General features: G+C 36.3%; 1 protein-coding gene across 2 annotated transcripts in view; it reads right to left on the reverse strand.

Annotated features, from left to right (window-relative positions):
- Positions 1 to 306: 306 nt before the first annotated feature.
- Positions 307 to 19,153, reverse strand: part of LOC117659809 (cytochrome P450 2K1-like) — a 45,706-nt gene continuing 26,859 nt past the window's right edge. For both annotated transcript variants that reach the window (XM_060689364.2, XM_087882245.1), the window contains exons 8-9: positions 800 to 941; positions 307 to 608 (exon numbers count right to left, since the gene is read on the reverse strand). In XM_060689364.2, the coding sequence (XP_060545347.2) occupies positions 424 to 608; positions 800 to 941 (327 nt within the window). In that variant the 3' untranslated portion in view covers positions 307 to 423. The remainder of the gene's footprint in view (positions 609 to 799; positions 942 to 19,153) is intronic.

Genomic DNA, 19,153 nt, shown 5'->3' on the forward strand with positions numbered 1-19,153 from the left:
AGATTACTGCTATTCATCTTTTAGGCAACACATGAAACTTAAAGAATAGATAGTTTGGTCTAGTGGTTGAGACACCAGCCTAGAAAACAGGAGATTGTGAGTTCAGGTCCCACTTTAGCAATGAAATCCAGCTGGGTGACTTTGGGTTAATAACCAGGAAACTCTGAGTTCTAGCTGGGGTGACTCTGGGCCAGTCTCTCCTCTTAGCCCAAAGAGCTTTGGGAAAATAAGGGTAGGATAGTGTATTGGATATGTTCACTTCCTTGAGTTATTTTTAAAAATAATAAAGGTGGAATTCAAATAAAATAAATATAATGAATATAATGTAATATGGAATTGGATTGTCAGATTTTGCCTGTCTTTCAAAATAGAGCTATTTAAAAGGTGAGAAAACAACTTATTATGAGTTTTTTTCCTGTCAGATCAAGATAACACAGCACAGGTCTTGTAAGGCATGGGAGGGGTGGTAAGTCCAAGAGCAGGAGTCAGGTCCAGATCATCTTTAGATGTTCCTGAAGGTGGCTGGAAGGTAAATCTCTGGAGGAGGTTGGTAAAGAAAAGGAAGAGCTCCATTTTGGCAAGGGTCTCCCCAGCACATACTCTCTGACCTGGAAGAAAACATAGATGGCAAAAAAGGTGAGTTTTTTTGGCTTCTTAAACTATTTTACATGGCTTTCCATAGTCACATTGCCTCAAAGGAATAATTATAATCTTAAAGGAAATAATGAATCTTCCTAACTATCCTGTTGCACTGAAACTCTTTCCAGGATAGCTTTTCACATATACAGAGTGATGTTACCTGCAGAGAAAGGCATGAATGCATCCCTCTTCACAAATTTTCCTTCAGAGTCAAGAAAATGCTCAGGGTAGAATTCATGAGGTTTCTCCCACTGGGATTCATCATGGAGCACTGATGATAGCAAAGGAATAATTTGCATACCCTAAACAATGAAATTATATAAAGAAGAGTATTTTCCATTTAACACATTGTTGTAGAAATTATTATAATGAAATTTTATGTTTTAATGATAAAACAATTGACAACATCAGTATAGTTTGAAATAAAAATAATATCCTGAATAAGACATTCATCTTAATAACAAAAAGTCTACCCAATAACAACAATAATTTGCTCTATCTCGCTAAGTCTTTTGTAACATCATTCCATATTTTAACATATTTTCTAAAACAACATGCAATTCCTATTGGTCAGTGTGACCCCTTCTCTATTTTTTAAATTCTTTTTTCTATTATTTTATCGTGAACATCTTTCTCTTCTTTTGATTAATTTTAAAACCAACTAATATGCCCAAATGCTTCAGTTCTATACCATTCTGGAGTTCTTGTAGTATCAAAACTAGTAACTTGTTCTTTCTGGGATGTATAAATAGATTTAATTCCTCCAAGAGAATTATCCCGAAAGGCCATATCTTCCACAACTCTGAACATAAAATCCCAGTTCAAATTTTTGAAGGCTTTTTCAGCATCCGAAAAGATCAGAGCTACTGGTTTCTTATTTGGTATTAGACTTACTCCATTATATCCAAAACAATTCTCATATTGTCCCTAAGTTATCCTCTATGTAGAAATCCACATTTATCTTAGGGAAGAAGTGATTTTGAAGTCCAGAGACAAAACGGTGACATATAAGGACAAACAATTGATAATACTGAAGCAACTCCCCAGACGGGTACGGGAAATACAATGAAACTATCATTTCTTAACCACTCAATTAAGAAAACACAAAGTATTATACAGGTGGCTATTACCGGAAGGGTTACAATTTACTTGGGCTCCTAAAAAAGTGAGAATTGATAACCTTAGAGATGCCAGAGACTTTTTTATAAGATATTTGAACCCTTTAGAGGCGGATGTGGGAGAAGAGTCAGAGGGGAAGAGTGGGGAAGAATTATTAGAGGAGGAAGAGAGAGGGGAACCAGAACAGCTAGGTAGGAGAAAGAAAGGAAGAGGACAGATGCAGATACAGGCAGAAATAGGAGCCGAGGGACTAAACCAGAGAGAAACAAGACAAACAAAAAAGAAACTCCAAGTAGAAGGCAAGTAAGGGCAACAGAAGGGAGAAGGGATGGGGGAGGAAATTCAATTATTGTCAGTTAACATCAATGGGCTGAATAGCCTGAATAAGAGAAAAAAGATAAATTAATAAAAGCATGTTTGAATATTATATGCCTTCAAGAAGTACACGTGAAAAGAGATCATCTTTATTTACTGAATCATACCAAATTGGGTCAATTATATACATCTTTAGCGGAAACTAAAAAAAGAGGAGTAGCAATTTATGTTCAAAAGAGGAGTAGCAATTTATGTTCATATAAACTCAAGACTAATTTTTGCAGATGAAGAAGGGAGACTTTTGATGATCGAAGTAGAAATTTGTGGTAAAAAATGCCTATTGGTTTGTATTTATGCACCTAATGGGAACCAAAAAGTTTTTTTTCAGAATCTTTATAGTAAAGTGGTAGAATTTGATTACTCACATATTTGTATAGTGAGGGACTTCAACGCCATAGATGATAAGGATAAAGATTATATATCCGGAAATAAGAATCAGGAGGGAAAAAAGATCAGCAAAGAAAAGATTGCCTACTATCTGCCATCAAATACAAGAGGAATTTGAACTTAGAGACATTTGGAGGGAAAAACATCTGGAAGATAGACAGTACACATATTTCTCAGCCAGGCACTCATCTTGGTCGCGGATAGATGCGGTTTGGATGTCGGGGGAACTGAGGCAGGGAACACAGAAAGTAGAAATAGGTATCAATGAGTGGGCAGACCATAATCCACTATGGATAACATGGGGAGGTTTGAAAATAAGGCCCAGGTGGAGAATGGATGTAAGGGTCCTCAAAGATGAACAATTCTTAAGTTATTTAAAGGAGGAGATGGATTTTTTCTTTCAGGAAAATAATAAGGAAGATGCGAACTTTTTAAATGTCTGGGAAACAGCTAAAGCAGTGTTTCAGGGTTTAGTGATAAACTATATAGCTGGGAAACGGAAGAAGGAGAGGGCTAAACAAGATAAATTATTAGAAGACTTGACAAAAAGTGAGGCTATGTTGCAACAGGACCCAAACAATAGAGAACTCAATATGAATTTGAAATTAGTACGACATCAAATTAACTTATTAGACCAAGAGGACTTAGAAAAAAAAATTAGGTGGATGAAACAACGACAATTTGAAAACGCAAATAAACAGGGAAGATGGCTCACATACCGATTAAAAAAAGAAAAGGAAAGGAGTAGAATTCATAATTTGAGAGATGGGAATGGTGAATGGATTACAGGGGAAGAAGGGAAGAAAAGAATAGCGCAGAAATTTTATACCCATCTATATAGAAAAGAGGATAAGTCTGAGCAGGAAATAAAGAAATATTTAGAAGAATCTGATCTACCCAAAATATCGGATATGTCTAGGGAAATACTGGACAGGGAGATAACCAAAGGGGAAATTGAAAGGGTTATGGGAAAACAAAAAACAGGAAAGACTCCCGGTACAGATGGCCTCCCAATAGAATATTATAAGGCACTTTGGGAAGTCTTAAGCCCTTATATGACAGAACTATTTAATGGGGTAATCCGGGAGGGACAGATTCCGAATTCCTGGTCAGAAGCATTAATAACCCTCTTGCCGAAGGAAAGCAGTGACTTATCCCTGATCCAGAATTATAGACCTATTTCGCTCCTTAATGCAGATTACAAATTATTTGTGGCAGTACTAGCAGAAAGATTAAAAGGCTTTCTAAGTCAATTTATACATGAAGATCAAAACGGTTTCCTACCTTGTAGGCAGATTAGAGATAATGTGAGAATAATTATGAACGTCTTGGAACATTATGAAACCCATATTGATAAACAATTGGCTTTGGTCTTTGTGGATGCGCAAAAGGCCTTTGATCAAGTGAGTTGGAGTTTTTTAGTGGGTTTATTACAACACATGCAATTTGGGGAAAGGTTTATTCAGGCAATTCATTCAATCTATTCGAAGCAGTCTGCTAAAATTCTAATTAATGGAGATGTTTCTGAACAAATCTGCATTGAGAAAGGAACTAGACAGGGGTGCCCGCTCTCTCCGTTGCTATTTATTTTAACATTAGAACCTTTATTGAGAGAAATTAGGTGTAATTTGGGGATAAAAGGATTGCATATTAAAAACCAACAATATAAGGTACAAGCATACGCTGATGACCTAGTATTTATATTGGAAGACCCCATTTTATCAGGTCCGAATTTGATTTATGAGTTAGGAAAGTATGGAAATGTAGCGGGCTTAAAAGTAAACAAGGAAAAAACTAAGGTTATCATTAAAAATTTGACAACAAAGCAGGGGAAGGAATTAGAAGCGAATTTGGGATTCTAAATTGTCAATAAATTACAATATCTAGGTATTATATTATCAGCTAAATGCACAACAATTAAAGAAGATAATTATTTGAAATTACTCCAACGAACAGAACAGGATTTAGAGAAATGGAAGAACCTTCAGACATCTCTATTAGGTAGGATCGCGATTATAAAATCCTATATCCTCCCAAAATGGACATATCTGTTTTATACAGCACCAGCTAGACTAGATAATAACTTTTTCAAAAAGTTAAATCAATGTGTCCTTAAATTTATCTGGCAAAATAAAAAGCCCAGAATTAAACTTAAAATGCTTCAAGAGGTGAAAGAAAGAGGGGGATTTGGCTTACCAAAATGGGAATATTATTATCAGGCTGCAAATTTAGTTTGGGTAAGGGAATGGATCCTGCTGAGAAGAAGACAGTTGTTGATTCTGGAAGGTTCAGGGCTACAACAGGGTTGGCACTATTTTCTTTGGCAAGATAAGGTTAAAAAACATATGAGTTTTGCAGGACATTATGTAAGGAATATCCTAATTGATACATGGAGGAAAGTTAAGGGTAAACTCTACTTTTCGACTCCTTCTTGGTTGGTCCCATTAGAAGCTACAACATATAGTTCGCTTTACAATAAAGAAAAACACCTATCCTATCGGGAATTGTTGGATGCCCAAGGCTACTTAAAAACAAGAACTGAGTTAGAGCTTCAAGGAATAAAATTGGATTGGTGGTCCTATGCCCAGATCAGCTCTAAATATAAGAAAGACAAGGAAAAAAGTGGTATAGATATGACCCAGCAAGAAATAGATAGTATTATATTAGGAAAGGAGGAAAGAATATTATCTAAGATCTATAAATTCTTAATAACTTATTGGATAGGGGATGAGATTGTTAAAGATTCAATGATTGCCTGGAGGAGAAATACTGGTTACTCAATTGAATTGATAAAATGGGAAGAAATTTGGACGAAACAATTGAAATTTCTGATGGCAACCACTTACAAAGAAAACTTGTATAAGATGGTGTATAGATGGCATCTCCCTCCTGCTCGATTAGCCAGAATGTTTCCAGGACTCTCCCCAAATTGTTGGAAGTGTGGGGAGATAGGTACTTATTATCATGTATGGTGGACCTTCCCTAAAGCAATCGAAATTTGGAGACTTATACAGAGGTGGATATTAGAAATCACGGGATATAAATTACAATTGAAACCAGAATATTATTTATTAAATATTAGGCCAGATAAAATAGGCACGAATATATGGTGTCTGATTACATATATCACAACCGCAGCAAGAATATGTTTTGCTCAACATTGGAAGGGGAAAGACCTACCAGCTGAAGATTTGAATCTGGGAAAAATTATCGAATATGCGGAAGCTGACAGGTTAACAAAAATTTTGAGAGATCAAAAGGACTCCGTATATTTTCGATGTTGGGACCAATGGTATACCTGGTTGAATAATAGAATAAAAAAAGGATAAGGTTAGTATAGATTTTATTTTTTATTTGTATATCTTGACTGAAGTTAATATATTGTGTAAAGTTCCCGTCGTGATCTGTGTGTGAATAAATATTTTGCTGTAAATAAATAAATAAAAAAATTTTTTAAAAAGAAAGAAAATATGCTGGTTCTAGAAAGCCTCGCCATCGCGAGTGACAGCAATCCGCCTGCAGATGTTGAGAGAAAAAGGACGCCACTTCTGGCATCAAATTTAAATTCTGTAGACATGGAAGAAATGAGGTCTGCAATATTACAAGCATTCGGCTTGCAGGCATCAAGCAAAGACCCGGTGGCAGATCTCACTGCACTACTTCAAATAACAAAAATGGCACCAAGCCAGTTCCTAATTGAAACTGGACAAAATAAAATGGCATCACATGTCAAACTGTCAGCTACCGGCAACCTGCAATGCCAAACGGGCACCAGCATTGAAGACACACAATTGGCAGCATATAATGCTGCGGTGACACAAGCAAACAGCCAGCTGAAGAGCTAGCTCTGCCGGCATCAGCGACACCGCTGGTCCCAGCTGTGCCGAGCATGACACCGGCACTGGCCAAATGGGTCTGGGCCCAGGTAACCAGCCTGGTTATGGCGGCCCAAGCAAAAATGACAAGAAGCTCACCTACCAAGGTTGAGATAGAAGAGGCAGTCAAAATATTGACAGCGGCCTTCGGATCCAACTTCCAGCTCCCTCACAACTACAATGCAAAAGCAGCCCAACTCAACACCCTTCTGATGACTACGGCCCGCTACTTACCTACTTCCATAATGGCGGACTCTTCTGCAGCATATCCAGTCTTCGGGGCCATTTCCGGGACAACTACAGCTGAGGCTGAGGTCCCAGCGGCAGGCCCGAGGCCTTCTGCTGAGGAGCAGACAAAGAGATTTTCACTCCTCAGCGTCCCAAAGAAAATGAGCCGCGCGCCTACGCAGTTCAGTGTCTCAACCACTCCCACAAAGGAGGAGCAACTGTCAAACAGCCGGCCAATGGGATTCAAGCTGGCTGCTTCTATACCTATGCCGTTCTATTCCTTTAAGGAATTGCAGCACCATGGACAGCAACAGCTATCTTTTCCATTGTCTTCAAATACAAGTGTATTGCCGACTGATTTTAAAAGATTAAATTTAAACGGAAAGAATTTAAAGAAATGGGTGAAAGGGGTACAAGTAATTCTAATGAAAGAAAATGTATTGTCTTTATTATTAGAACCTCCCTCTAAGCCATGTACTCTGGAAATTGATTTGTTGCATCATAAGGCTTTCTGTATTTTATTATTAACTATTAACCCAGCATTGTATCCTAGTATTCCATATAATTTAACTATAAGTGAAGTATGGGAAAAATTATTTAATTTGTTTTGTTGTAAGAATTCTATTACAACTAGCAGGATTTCCAGAGAATTTCATTCTGCTAAATTGAGGGCAGGGGTGGATATGAATGAGCATCTTTGTGAGCTCAATAAAATGAGGGAGGAATTAATTTTAAGAGGGGAGCCTGTGTCAGAACAGAGCTTAATAAGCATAATTATTAATTCATTAGACTCTAGCTGGAATAATTTTATTTTTCAATTGGATAACACCAGCTATGAGGGTATGTCCCTGGAAGTCCTGTCTGGTAAACTTATTGCAGAGGACAATCTGAGAAAAGACAGGGCGGCCTTCCACAGGAAAGAAAGATCAACAAGGAGGTCTAATAGTCCTGAATGGGTAAACACTGTTGGTGAATGTTTTAATTGTGGATCCAGGGATCATTACAAAAGAGACTGCCCGCTTAATGCCAACGCCAGGGCATGTCAAAGGGCATCTTCTGGTGACAGGTACAGAAGAAGATCACCTACACCACATAGACAGCCACAAGATAAACCTTCCAGCCAGAGAAGGGGTAAATGGTCAAAGAAAGTTGTAAAAAGGGACAGATTCAACCTTAATGGTAATTTTGCTACTGTGATAGAGACTGCCGAATCTAAAATATCAAAGAAACAATGTGAACAACTGTGGCTGTTGGACAGTAAACACATTGTGAGTGACAGAAAACTGTTTTGTGAATTAAAACAACCATAATTCTATGGTCAAGGTTGCAAATGGCATAAGGGCTAAGGTAACTGGAATTGGAAAGGTATTCATCCCCAGGATTGTGAAAGTAAATGGAGTTCTATATGTACCTGAAATTAATAATAATTTGCTCAGCACAGTAAAAATAAGCAAAAAATCTAAGATAAAGGTACTATTTACAAAAGGTACTGCCATTGTCACAAATGATAAGAAAGTAATTGGGGAAGTTTTAAAAATTAATGGTCTGCCTTACTACTCACCAATTATAAGAGATAATGAATATGATGCCAGCAACCAGGTCACTGATTCTAATGGTGATGATGGATCTAAGCCTGAATCAGATGATGAGACTGAGTGTACCCAAGAAAAGAGGGGTTACAGATACAATGGTAAAAATGATTCAAAATGTAAAAAGTGTGTAAGCTTCAATCTGAAGAAAGGTAATGAAAGGCCCAAGGATGCCAATGCAATATATATTGGCAAGCCACTACATGATGAGTGTGCTCACCTCATGCATCGCAGGATGGGTCATTTGAGTTTCCCTGTGGTGCAGAAAGCGCCTGAGTGCTCAAAGGGGATAAATATTAAAGACTGTAATATTTTTTTAGATTGTTCAATTTGCAGGAGTGCAAAATCCAAGGTGAAGACAAACCCCAGAAAATCTGAGAGGATTCTGAACACATATTCCAGTTGGTGCACATGGACTTGGTGGGACCTTTGAAACCCTCCATTGGTAAGAATCATTACTTCTTAACAATTGTTGATGACCATAGCAAGTTCGGATTTGTCTATCCCATCAAATCCAAGAATCAGGCCTTGTCTAAATTTAAGGAGTTCTGCAGTCTGGTTGAAAATCAGCTCAAGGTCAACATCCAGAAGATCTTGACCGACAGAGGAACTGAATTCAACTCAGCTCAGTTCTCTGATTGGCTGAAAGAGAAGGGCATAGGACATTTGCGTACCGCTCCTTTTCAAAATGGAATGGTAGAGAGGAGAAATGATGTACTGCAACAAATGATGAGGTGTGCAATTGAGGATGCTGATCTAGATTACTCACATTGGGCAGAAGCTGCTTTGTATTCAAACTACACTCTTAACCGGGTATGGTCCAGTGTGGTGCAGAAGACACCATATGAGGTAGTGTATGGCCATAAGCCAAAATTAACACATCTCCATGTATTTGGAGTTATGGCAGATGTCCACATCCCCAAGGAAATTAGAAAGAAGAGGGATTAAATTTCCACAAAATTAAGGTTCGTTGGATACGAATCTGGATCTAAAGCATTTAGGTTTGTGGAATCAAACGGAAAAATTGTAATTTCAAGGTCAGCCACTTTTCATGAGAGTACAAATTGGAGCAGGATTCATGCTGAGATATTGTCTCCTGGTACTAATCGTAATTTGGACAAACAAATAATAGATGAGTCAGAAAATCCATCTAGTGATGGTGACACATCTGGATCTGAGGGAGAACGCATGCCCTCCAGACCTTTAAAAGGAATTCTAAAGACTTCCGGTGGCTCCGCCGGCGCCAAAAGACGCTCCTTGGTGAGCGCCAGCCCTGTGACTCCGTTAGAGTCGCTAGAATAGCGAAAATCAGCTGTCTAGCAGCTTGAAAACTTTCACCCTGGGAGAAGGGGGGAAAGAGAGCTGACGGGTGTGGGTAGAGCTCCCCAAGAGCCCCAGGTTTCTTTTTAAATCTGGGGCTTAAAGGGTGAGAGCTCCCCGGGAAGCCCGTCATTGCTCCGGACCCGGGATGTTTCTGCTTCAAGCAGAACCAGACGCCACGACCACCCCAGCAACTCAATTTCAAAAAAAAAAAAAGATTTTGGACTTGAAAGCTGGCAGAGCAAATACAGGAGAAACTAAAATTGCAGGTACTAAACTTTAACTCCGGAAAGTTTATCACTTCCCTCTGAATTTCTATGGGAGAAAGAGAAAGTAAGATGGCGTTTGATTCTAACAGGGCATGAAGAAATGAAAGTTAGATACAAAGTATTATGCTGTGTTGAAAGCCCCTGTTTAAAAGAAGAGGATTCTATCTTAAAGGAGAAGGATTTAAAAATTATCTCTAAAAAAAAAGACTTGTACCACTTAAGGACTGGAATAATTGATTTAATTGCTGGAAAAGTATAAAGTGAAAGTTTTATTGGGAGGGGGAAAATGGCTGGCTTTTTTGAAAGTGATGAAGGCTTATCACTCTATACATCAGTAAATACACAAATACTGACTGTGGATCTCTTTAAAGAAATTTTAGAATCATTTACCTCCGTGATAGTGGAAAGAATGGAAGGGTTTTTCAAGAAGGATTTTATTCAAACTCGCAACAAAGATACAAGAGAAGATACTGTATCGGCAGTGGTGGGATTCTGCCGGTTCTAGGGGGTTCGGCTGAACCGTTTGTTAAATTGCTGGCTCGCCCCGCCCCTTGCCCCACCCCCCCCGCACCACTATTTATTGCCAATAAATAGTGGTGGGCGAGGGGTGAGCCAGCAATTTAACAAACGGTTCAGTGTTTTTTTGTAATTTTATTGGCCCGTGGAACTTCAGCATAGGCTAATTAGCCCTTGATTAGATCGGCTCCCGACTCTCAGCTGATTTGCTCTCAGCTGTTTTGCTCAGGGCTCTGCTGCTTGCTGGAGCAGATTTTTTTCCCCCTAGCTATGCTGAAAAACGAAACTGAAAGTAAAGCAGGCTGTTGGCTTTGCTGTTGCTGCAATGTTGGAAAATTAGGCAGGCAGATTTCTTTTCTTTTTCCTCACCAAAAAAGGTAGGTGCAAACAATGGGAAATTTAGGGGAAAAGAGGAGAGTTCAAGATTTTAAAACACAAAAGAAAAAAAGCTCTATTTAACTAGGGAATTGTAATAATTGAGATACTATTAATTGTATATTGTGTTGAAAGCAGAAATGGTTAAGTTGTGGTTTGGAGGAATATATGGGGGAAATTATTTGGTTTATTATTATTGGTAAATATAATTAATTGATTTGTAAGAAATTGGATTGCATGGAAATAATTGGAATATTCATGTTCATATTGATTAATATACAAAAAAGGTAGTTATATTACTGATTTATATTAAAATGTTGAATTTATATTAAACAACCGTAATATTTCATAATTAACCAATGTGAGGATGGATATAAAAATAGATGACAATGGGAAGGGGTATAATATAGAATAGAAGGGAAAAATTGAATTTATTTTTTTTAATTTGATTTATATGCCGCCCTTCTCCGGAGACTCAGGGCGGTTTACAATGCGTTAAGCAATAGCCTTCATACTTTTGTATATTTATACAAAGTCAGCTTATTGCCCCCACAAACTGGGTCCTCATTTCACCTACCTTAGAAAGGATGGAAGGCTGAGTCAACCTTGAGCCTGGTGAGATTCGAACTTACAGTAATTGCAGACAGCTGGTGTTAATCACAATGCTTTTAGTCTGCTGAACTACCAAGGCTAAACAACTGTGGCAAGAAAGATTGTAAAATGGAGCAAAAGTCTCTTAAAAACTGTCTTGCTTAGCAAGAGAAATTTTGGGCTCAATTGTGGTCGTACGTTGAGGACTACCTGCATTTTTCAAACTACTAAATGGCAGCAGATTTGTGAATTTGAAGATAATGTAAAAAAAGATGGGAAATTAATGCCAACAAATGGAGTAATGCCCCTCTTGTAACTATCTAGGTATCACACTTGATTGGCCATGCAGATAGAAAACAGGCATGGACAATATCCTTAAGTTAGTGATTCCAGAGGAGGGCAACTAAATATATTATAGAGCAAGGTAATATCTCAGATATTTATGGAACCAGCAGTAATTGCAGGCAGCTGTGTTAATAACAGGGTGCTTAGACCACTGTACGATCAAGGCTCTTTGATTAAGATTAGAGATGAGGATGAAGGGTAATATTGGTTTTTTACAAAAATAGATGAGGAATAAATATGGCAAAAAGGAAATATAGAAATTGTAAATTTAATTGAAATGACTAAACACTGTTTAAATTTGTGAACCGGCCAAATACTCTGTTCAAAGAAAATATATTGTATGTTTGTATATGTGTTTCTAATTATTGTTATTTATTCATATTTGTTCTCTTTTATTCTTTAAAGTTTAACAATTCATTCTTTATCTTAATATCTTTATATTTGTTTGGGGTTGGCTTTCTTCCCTTTCATCTTTTTTATTGTTCAGCAATCTTTCTCCTCAAACCTACCACCTCTCTCTTTTCTTTCCTTCTTACTTTCTCTTCCTCCCCCTCTTCTTTTCCTCCTTACTTCCTCTTCCTTTCTCCTCCTCCTCCTCTCTTCCTCCCTCTCTTACCCTCACTCCTATTCTAATTTCCCTTCCCTTCCTTCATCCCTCTCTATTGCTGTATCCTTTTATGCATGTGGACTACTCAGAGGGCTGAAAAAGTTATTTCTGACTGGTCCTCGCACTTTTGACCAGTCCTCGAACTTACAACTGTCCTCACATTTTACGTTTTTGCCCTATCTTGTCACCATGGTGAAGAGAAGCAGTTGTGAAATGAGTGACACGGTTGTTAAGAATGCTACAATGGGCATAAATGATGACCAGTCATAAGTGCGAAGACCGGTCAAAAGTGTGAGGACCAGTCAGAAATCACTTTTTTCAGCCTTCTGGGTAATCCTTTTGTGCATATGGACTACTCAGAGGGCTGAAAAAGTTATTTTTGACTGGTCCTCACACTTTTTTTTAAAATAGTTTTTATTGAATATAAATATTAAAAAAGACATACGTAACATATACACAACAAACATTTATACAACATATACACAAAAAGAGTGTAATTTCTTCTTAAGCATTTTTTCAGAGTGACGTTCTACAATTCTACTTATAATATATTCCTTCACCTCTCTTTAATCTAATAATATTTTTTATTACATATATATGTATCAATCGGTAATATATCCCCTATATTTTTTGTATATTTCTAATTTTTAACCAATTATACCAATTATTCCATATTTTATAATAGTCTGATTCTTCTTTTTCTTGTAATTCTTTGGTTAACCTATCCATTTCAGCGCATTCTAAAATTTTCCCTATTACTTCTGTTTCACTTGGTATTTTTTCTTGTTTCCAATTTCTTGCGTAGGTTATTCTTGCAGCAGTTAATATGTGGATTGTAAGATATTTGATATCCTTAGGGTATGATTTGTTAAATATTCCTAATAAAAATGTTTCTGGTTCTTTTTCAATCTGTGTTTTTGTTATTTGTTCCAACCATTTTTTGATGTTAGACCAAAATTTCTTTGCTGCCGGGCACGTCCACCATAAATGATAGAAAGTCCCTTGTGCCTTTTTGCACTTCCAACAAATTGGGCTATTTTTAGGTTGTATTTTTGCCAATCTGGTTGGGGACATATGCTACCGATAAAACATTTTCAGTTGGTTTTCCTTGTACGCCGTTGCTTTCGTTAACTTTAGGTTTACCTGCCAGAACTTTTCCTATTTTTCCAAAGGTATTGTGTGTTTGATATTTTGAGCCCACTTGATCATCGTTTCTTTGACTGTCTCTTCTTCCAATTTATAGCGTAGGAGAAATTTATAAATTCTACTAATTAATTTATTTTCTGAATCTAATATAATTTTATCTATTTCTTGTTTTTGATTATAAATTTCATATGTTTTTATATGTTCTCTATATTTGGATTGTATTTGAGTGTAAATCCACCAGTCTATTCCTCTGTGTAAATCTATCTCCAATTGTTGTTTTGTCTTTAGTTTGCCTTGAAAGTCAATTATATCTTTATATCTAATTATTTTTGTCTTATCTGTTAAGTTTGGGTGCCTAATTGATTCAGCCAGTGCTAGCCAATTTGGTATCTTCATATAATGTTGTTTTTTAATTTTAAGCCAAATTTGTAATAGTGAGTTCCTTATTGTATGTGTTTTAAAATATGACTGTGTTTTGTATTTCTCATCCCACATAAAGGAGTGCCAGCCAGTTTGAAGTTCGTGTCCCTCAATTGTTAAAATTCTAGAGTCCTTTAATTCTATCCAATCTTTGACCCACGATAGTACTGCTGCTTGGTAGTATATCTCCCAGTCAGGGAGTGCAGCTCCTCCTCTATCTTTTGTATCCTGAAGCAGTTTAAATTTTATTCGTGGCCTTTTCCCTTGCCATATAAATTTAGATGTTATTTTATTCAGCTTTTCAAAAAACGGTTTATCTATTTTAATTGGGGTGACCTGAAACAAATATAAAAATTTAGGTAATATAGTCATTTTGATGGCCGAAATTCTTCCTAGGAATGAAATGTGTAAATTTTCCCATTTTTCTAAGTCTTTCTTTGTTTGTTCTAGTAATTTATCATAATTGTTTTCTTTAATTGCTGATGTTCTTGTAGATAAGCAGATTCCTAGATATTTTATTTTTTTGTTGTTTGAATTTGTATATTATCTGTCAAATCTTTTGTTTGGATTTCCGTAAGGTTTTTAACAATTAGCTTTGATTTACTTTTATTGATTTTTAGTCCAGCCACTTCTCCAAATTCTTCTATTTTTTGGAACAAATTAGGTATAGATTCCATAGGATTTTCTGTCAAAAACACTAAGTCATCAGCAAAGGCTTGAACTTTGTATTCTTCTCTATTAATCCTTAAACCTTCAATTCCTTGGTCTTCTCTAATTTTTTTCAACAGGATTTCCAATGATAGAATATATAGTAAGGGGGAAAGTGGACAGCCTTGTCTGACTCCTTTTGTTATATTAAATTTGTCTGTTATGTCATCATTCATAATTATCCTTGCTGATTGCTTGGTATAGATTTCTGCTATAATTTTCCCAAATTTTTCCCCAATTTGCATATTTTGTAGTTGTTCAATCATAAATTTCCAATTTTGGTTATCGAAGGCCTTTTGGGCATCAAGAAAAACCAATGCTGCCTGCTTCTCCGGGTATGATTCATAATATTCTAAAGCATTAAGTATTATTCTCATGTTGTTCTTTATTTGGCGTCCCGGCAGAAATCCATTTTGGTCTGGGTGTATATATGTATTTAATACTAATTTAATCCTTTCTGCCAAGATTGCTGCAAATATTTTGTAGTCGGCATTCAATAATGAAATAGGTCTATAGTTTTGTATTAACTGGAGATCTGTGTCTTCTTTTGGAATGATTGTTATTATGGCTTCTGTCCATGAATTTGGTATTTTGGCTTTCTCCATAGCTTCATTATATAATCGCAACATATTCTCTCCCAATACTTCTTGCATTGTTTTATATATTTCTACCGGTAGCCCGTCGGGTCCCGGTGTTTTATTGTTTTTTTGCTTTTTCAGTACTTCATCTAGTTCTAGTTTGGTTATTGGCCTATTGAGAGTGATTCTTTGTTCTTCTGTGATTTTTGGCATTCCTGATTTCCCTATGTACTGTTTTATTTTGTCTTCCTCTATTTTCCCCTGATTATATAGGTTCGCATAAAATTTCTTAATAATTTCTTTTTTGGCCTCTTTACTATGTTGAATTTCTCCTTTATCATCTTTCAATTGGTATATCATTCTTTTTTTCTGTTCTTTTTTCAGTTTATAGGCTAGCCATCTGCCCGTTTTATTTGCGTATTCAAAATAATTTTGTTTCGCCATTTTTATTTTTTGGGCTAGTTCTATTTGGTTTATCAAATTCAATTTATGCTTAATCATTTCCCATTCTTCTCTTATTGTTTTGTTCTGGGGCTTTTCCTGGAGTTTTTGTTCTATTTGTTTTAGGTCTTTCTCTAAATTATCTAATTGTTTTTTCTTCTCTTTATTCTTTTTCCTCGTATATGCTATTACTAGGCCCCTTATATATGCTTTTAAAGTATCCCATGTGTTTTGTAAAGAGGTTTCCTCTATTTTATTTATCTGGAAGAATATTTTTACTTCCTTTTCTAACATCAAATTAAATTCTTTTTCTTTACATAATCTTTGGTTCATTGTCCATCTCTTACGTCTTCTTTCCCCTTTCCAATTTATGAATAGTGGATTGTGGTCTGCCCATTGGTTTGTGCCTATCTCAATTTTTTCTACTTCTATTTTGATACTTGGGGTCATCCATGCCATATCCAGTCTTGACCAGGAGTTATGCGGATGGGAGTAAAAGGTGTATTGGGCCTCTTCTTCATGTGTTTCCCTCCATACATCTGCCAAGTTTAGTTCTTCAGCCATAGTAAAGAATTCTTTTGGAAGTATTTCTTTTTTCTTTTGTTTTTTTCCCCCAGTTTTGTAGTCTTTCTTTGCATTTACTATTGCATTATAATCCCCTATTACACAAATATCATCATATTCTAATTCTGCTAATTTTATATGTAGGTCTTTAAAAAAAACCTGTAGTTTTTGGTTAGGTGCATAAATCCCTACAATTAACATTTTCCTCTTTCCTATTTCTAATTCAACCATCACCACTCTACCTTGCTCATCGGTATAGACTAGTTTAGATTGTATTTTTTCTTTTACGTAAATCACTACTCCTTTTTTCTTTTTTTGGGCCAGAGATAAATATAGTTTTCCTAATTTGGGGTTTTCTAGGATTTTTTGATAATCTTTTTGAATGTGTACTTCTTGCAGACATATCACATCTGCTTCTAATTTTCGTAATTTTGTGAAAATTTGATTCCTTTTCTTTGGGGCATTTAAGCCATTAATGTTTACCGAAAAGAGTTTGATCTGTTCATCCATTGCCTATTGTATCTGTATTTTTTGTGTTTCTTGTTTCCATCCGTTCCCTAGGTTTTGCACCTTCTCTCTGTTCTCTCTCTTTTTCTTGCCTCTGTCTTATTTCTTTTTCTTCATTTGTTTCTATTGGTTCTTCTTCTTGACTTTTACTATCTGTTTCCTCCTTGCTTTCCTGTTCTACTTCTAGTCTAAAATGTGTGTTATGAAATTCTCTTGCCTTTTCTAGAGTGTCTATTTTATATTTTTTGTCTTCCCACGTAATTAAGATCCCCTCTATTGGCAGCCATCTATACATTATCTTATATTTGATCAATAGTTGTGTTAAAAACTGATATTGTTGTCGTAGATTTCTTACTCTTCGGGGTATCTGTTTTAAAATTATAATTTCTTTTTCATTATAGATCACCGTTTCTTCTCTAGATTTCTTATAGGCTTCATCTCGGATTGATTTTTTTAAAAATTTAACATGGACTTCTCTCGCCAATCTGTGTCTTCTTATATAATTTGTTTGTACACGATAAGTTTCTTCCAATTGTCCTTTTATTTCTTCTGGCTCTTTTTGTATCATTCCTGCAATAATCTCCACCATCTTTCCTTCTAAATCCTCATTTTTTTCTTCTGGAACATTTTGAAAACGCAAGAAGTATGAGGCCTTTTCCATTTCGAGCATGGCCAAGGAATCTGACATTTCTTTGTTTAGTTGTAGGGTTTTTTGTTCCATTGCTTCTACTTTTAATTCCACGTGATCTATTTTTGTTTCCGTTTTCCTAATTCTCTGTTCATTTTCTGCTATAGAATTTTGAATGCCCCCAATTTTATCCTTCATGGTCTTGATATCTTCCTTAACTTCTCCTAATTCATTTCTAATCTCTGCATGGAACGTTCTCATTTCTTCCTGATTTTCCGCTATTTTTTCTTGTGTTTGAAACAGTGTTTCCTGGATCTTTTGAAACATATCTTGTATTACATTAAGTGCCATTTCCAGTTTTTCTTTTTCTTTTTCTTTCCCCATCATGCTATCTATTGTTTTTTGTTGTGAGGAGGAAGGAGTCATTACTAACGTATTGGTTGTAGGTTTTTTCTCTGTCTTTGTTATGGTGGATGTTGTAGACATTTTTAATATTCGTGTAAAGCTTTCCAACCTTAACATCAATTATTAAGTTATTCCTTAATATCTCTTTTCCCCTCCAAATACTACTTATACACTGCACAACTTATATATAGTTATATTATATTATATTGCCAGTTATCCCAATTGAGCAATTAATTCTTATTCACAGTATAAATCTATTTACTTATCAATCAAGATTTTAATTTAATTTTCTTAATTTTCTAATTAGCAATCTTTCCAATTACCCCCTTTTTCAATCAGTCTATCTCAGAGATACAGTCAACTCATCTGTTATTTTGTATAAAAATCAGTCTTTCACTTTAACAATAATTCCTTGTCTAACTACAATTTCACAATACAATTTATAGCTATAAAAATATTGTCAACTTATATATTTCTTTCAAATATTAAACTTATTAATTAATTAAACAGTTCAAAATTAATAATTCACTTAATTTTTATTTTCTTTAGTCCTTATTGTCTTCTTGCTTTACCTCTCTCAATCTGTTCTTTCACAGTAAAAAAAAACGCAATCTGTGTCCATCTCAGTCAGTTTTTTTTTAATTCTTCTCCCAGTAATCGGATCTCTGCATTCAGTTTTCAAATCTTTTTTTTTTTAACTTACGTTCTTATTGTCCAAAGTTATTTGTAAATCCAAAGTTCGAAATCCAGACAGGTCTTCTGTATCCGTGAAATTCACCACTTAGTCCGGTATTTCAGTCTCTGCACTCAGTTTTCCGATGTTTGGGGTTTGAATCAGTTATAATTCCCAGGTTCAAACGGCTTGTCTATATCCACAGAGTCCACAGGCTGCTCCCTTTGCTCAGCTGTAAAAGTCCGCACTCACACCGCTTCGAGCGCTATTTCTCCTTTTCTTATGTTTGCTTAGTCATTCTATGGGATTCTCTCTTCCACGCTGTAGTTGTTTCCCCTTTTTTCCTTCTCCTCTTGTATCGCCGCTGTTGTAACTCACTTGTCTTCTTCTGATTCGATCGCGCATCCCGTTTGCCGCCTCTATTGTAGGTGATCTATCTGACAGTCACTCGGATTTGCTTCCACTTTTTGCTTCGATCTAGGCGGGCGCCATCACTCCTGTCCGCCGATAAGGCCGACTTCTTCTCCACCAATTTAAGAGGTTGATCGCTCGACCTCCCTGATGACAGCGCAACACCAGGGGGCTTCACGAATTCCTCTTTCGTTTCCCGATCCCTCCAAGTTCGGGAATGCCCTTAAAGAGCAATTAATGAGGAAATTTGGGTTTCAGAGACGGAGCCTCCGTTTCCTCACCCATTCGTGATGACATCACCGCCGGAAGTCCGGTCCTCACACTTTTGACTGGTCCTCGAACTTACGACTGTCCTCACATTTTACGTTTTTGCCTTATCTTGTCACCATGATGAAAAGAAGCAGTTGTGAAATGAGTGACATGGTTGTTAAGAATGC

The sequence above is a fragment of the Pantherophis guttatus genome, chromosome 1 (assembly GCF_059756535.1).
Source record: "Pantherophis guttatus breed Tessera chromosome 1, ASM5975653v1, whole genome shotgun sequence".
Taxonomy (NCBI): Eukaryota; Metazoa; Chordata; class Lepidosauria; order Squamata; family Colubridae; genus Pantherophis; species Pantherophis guttatus.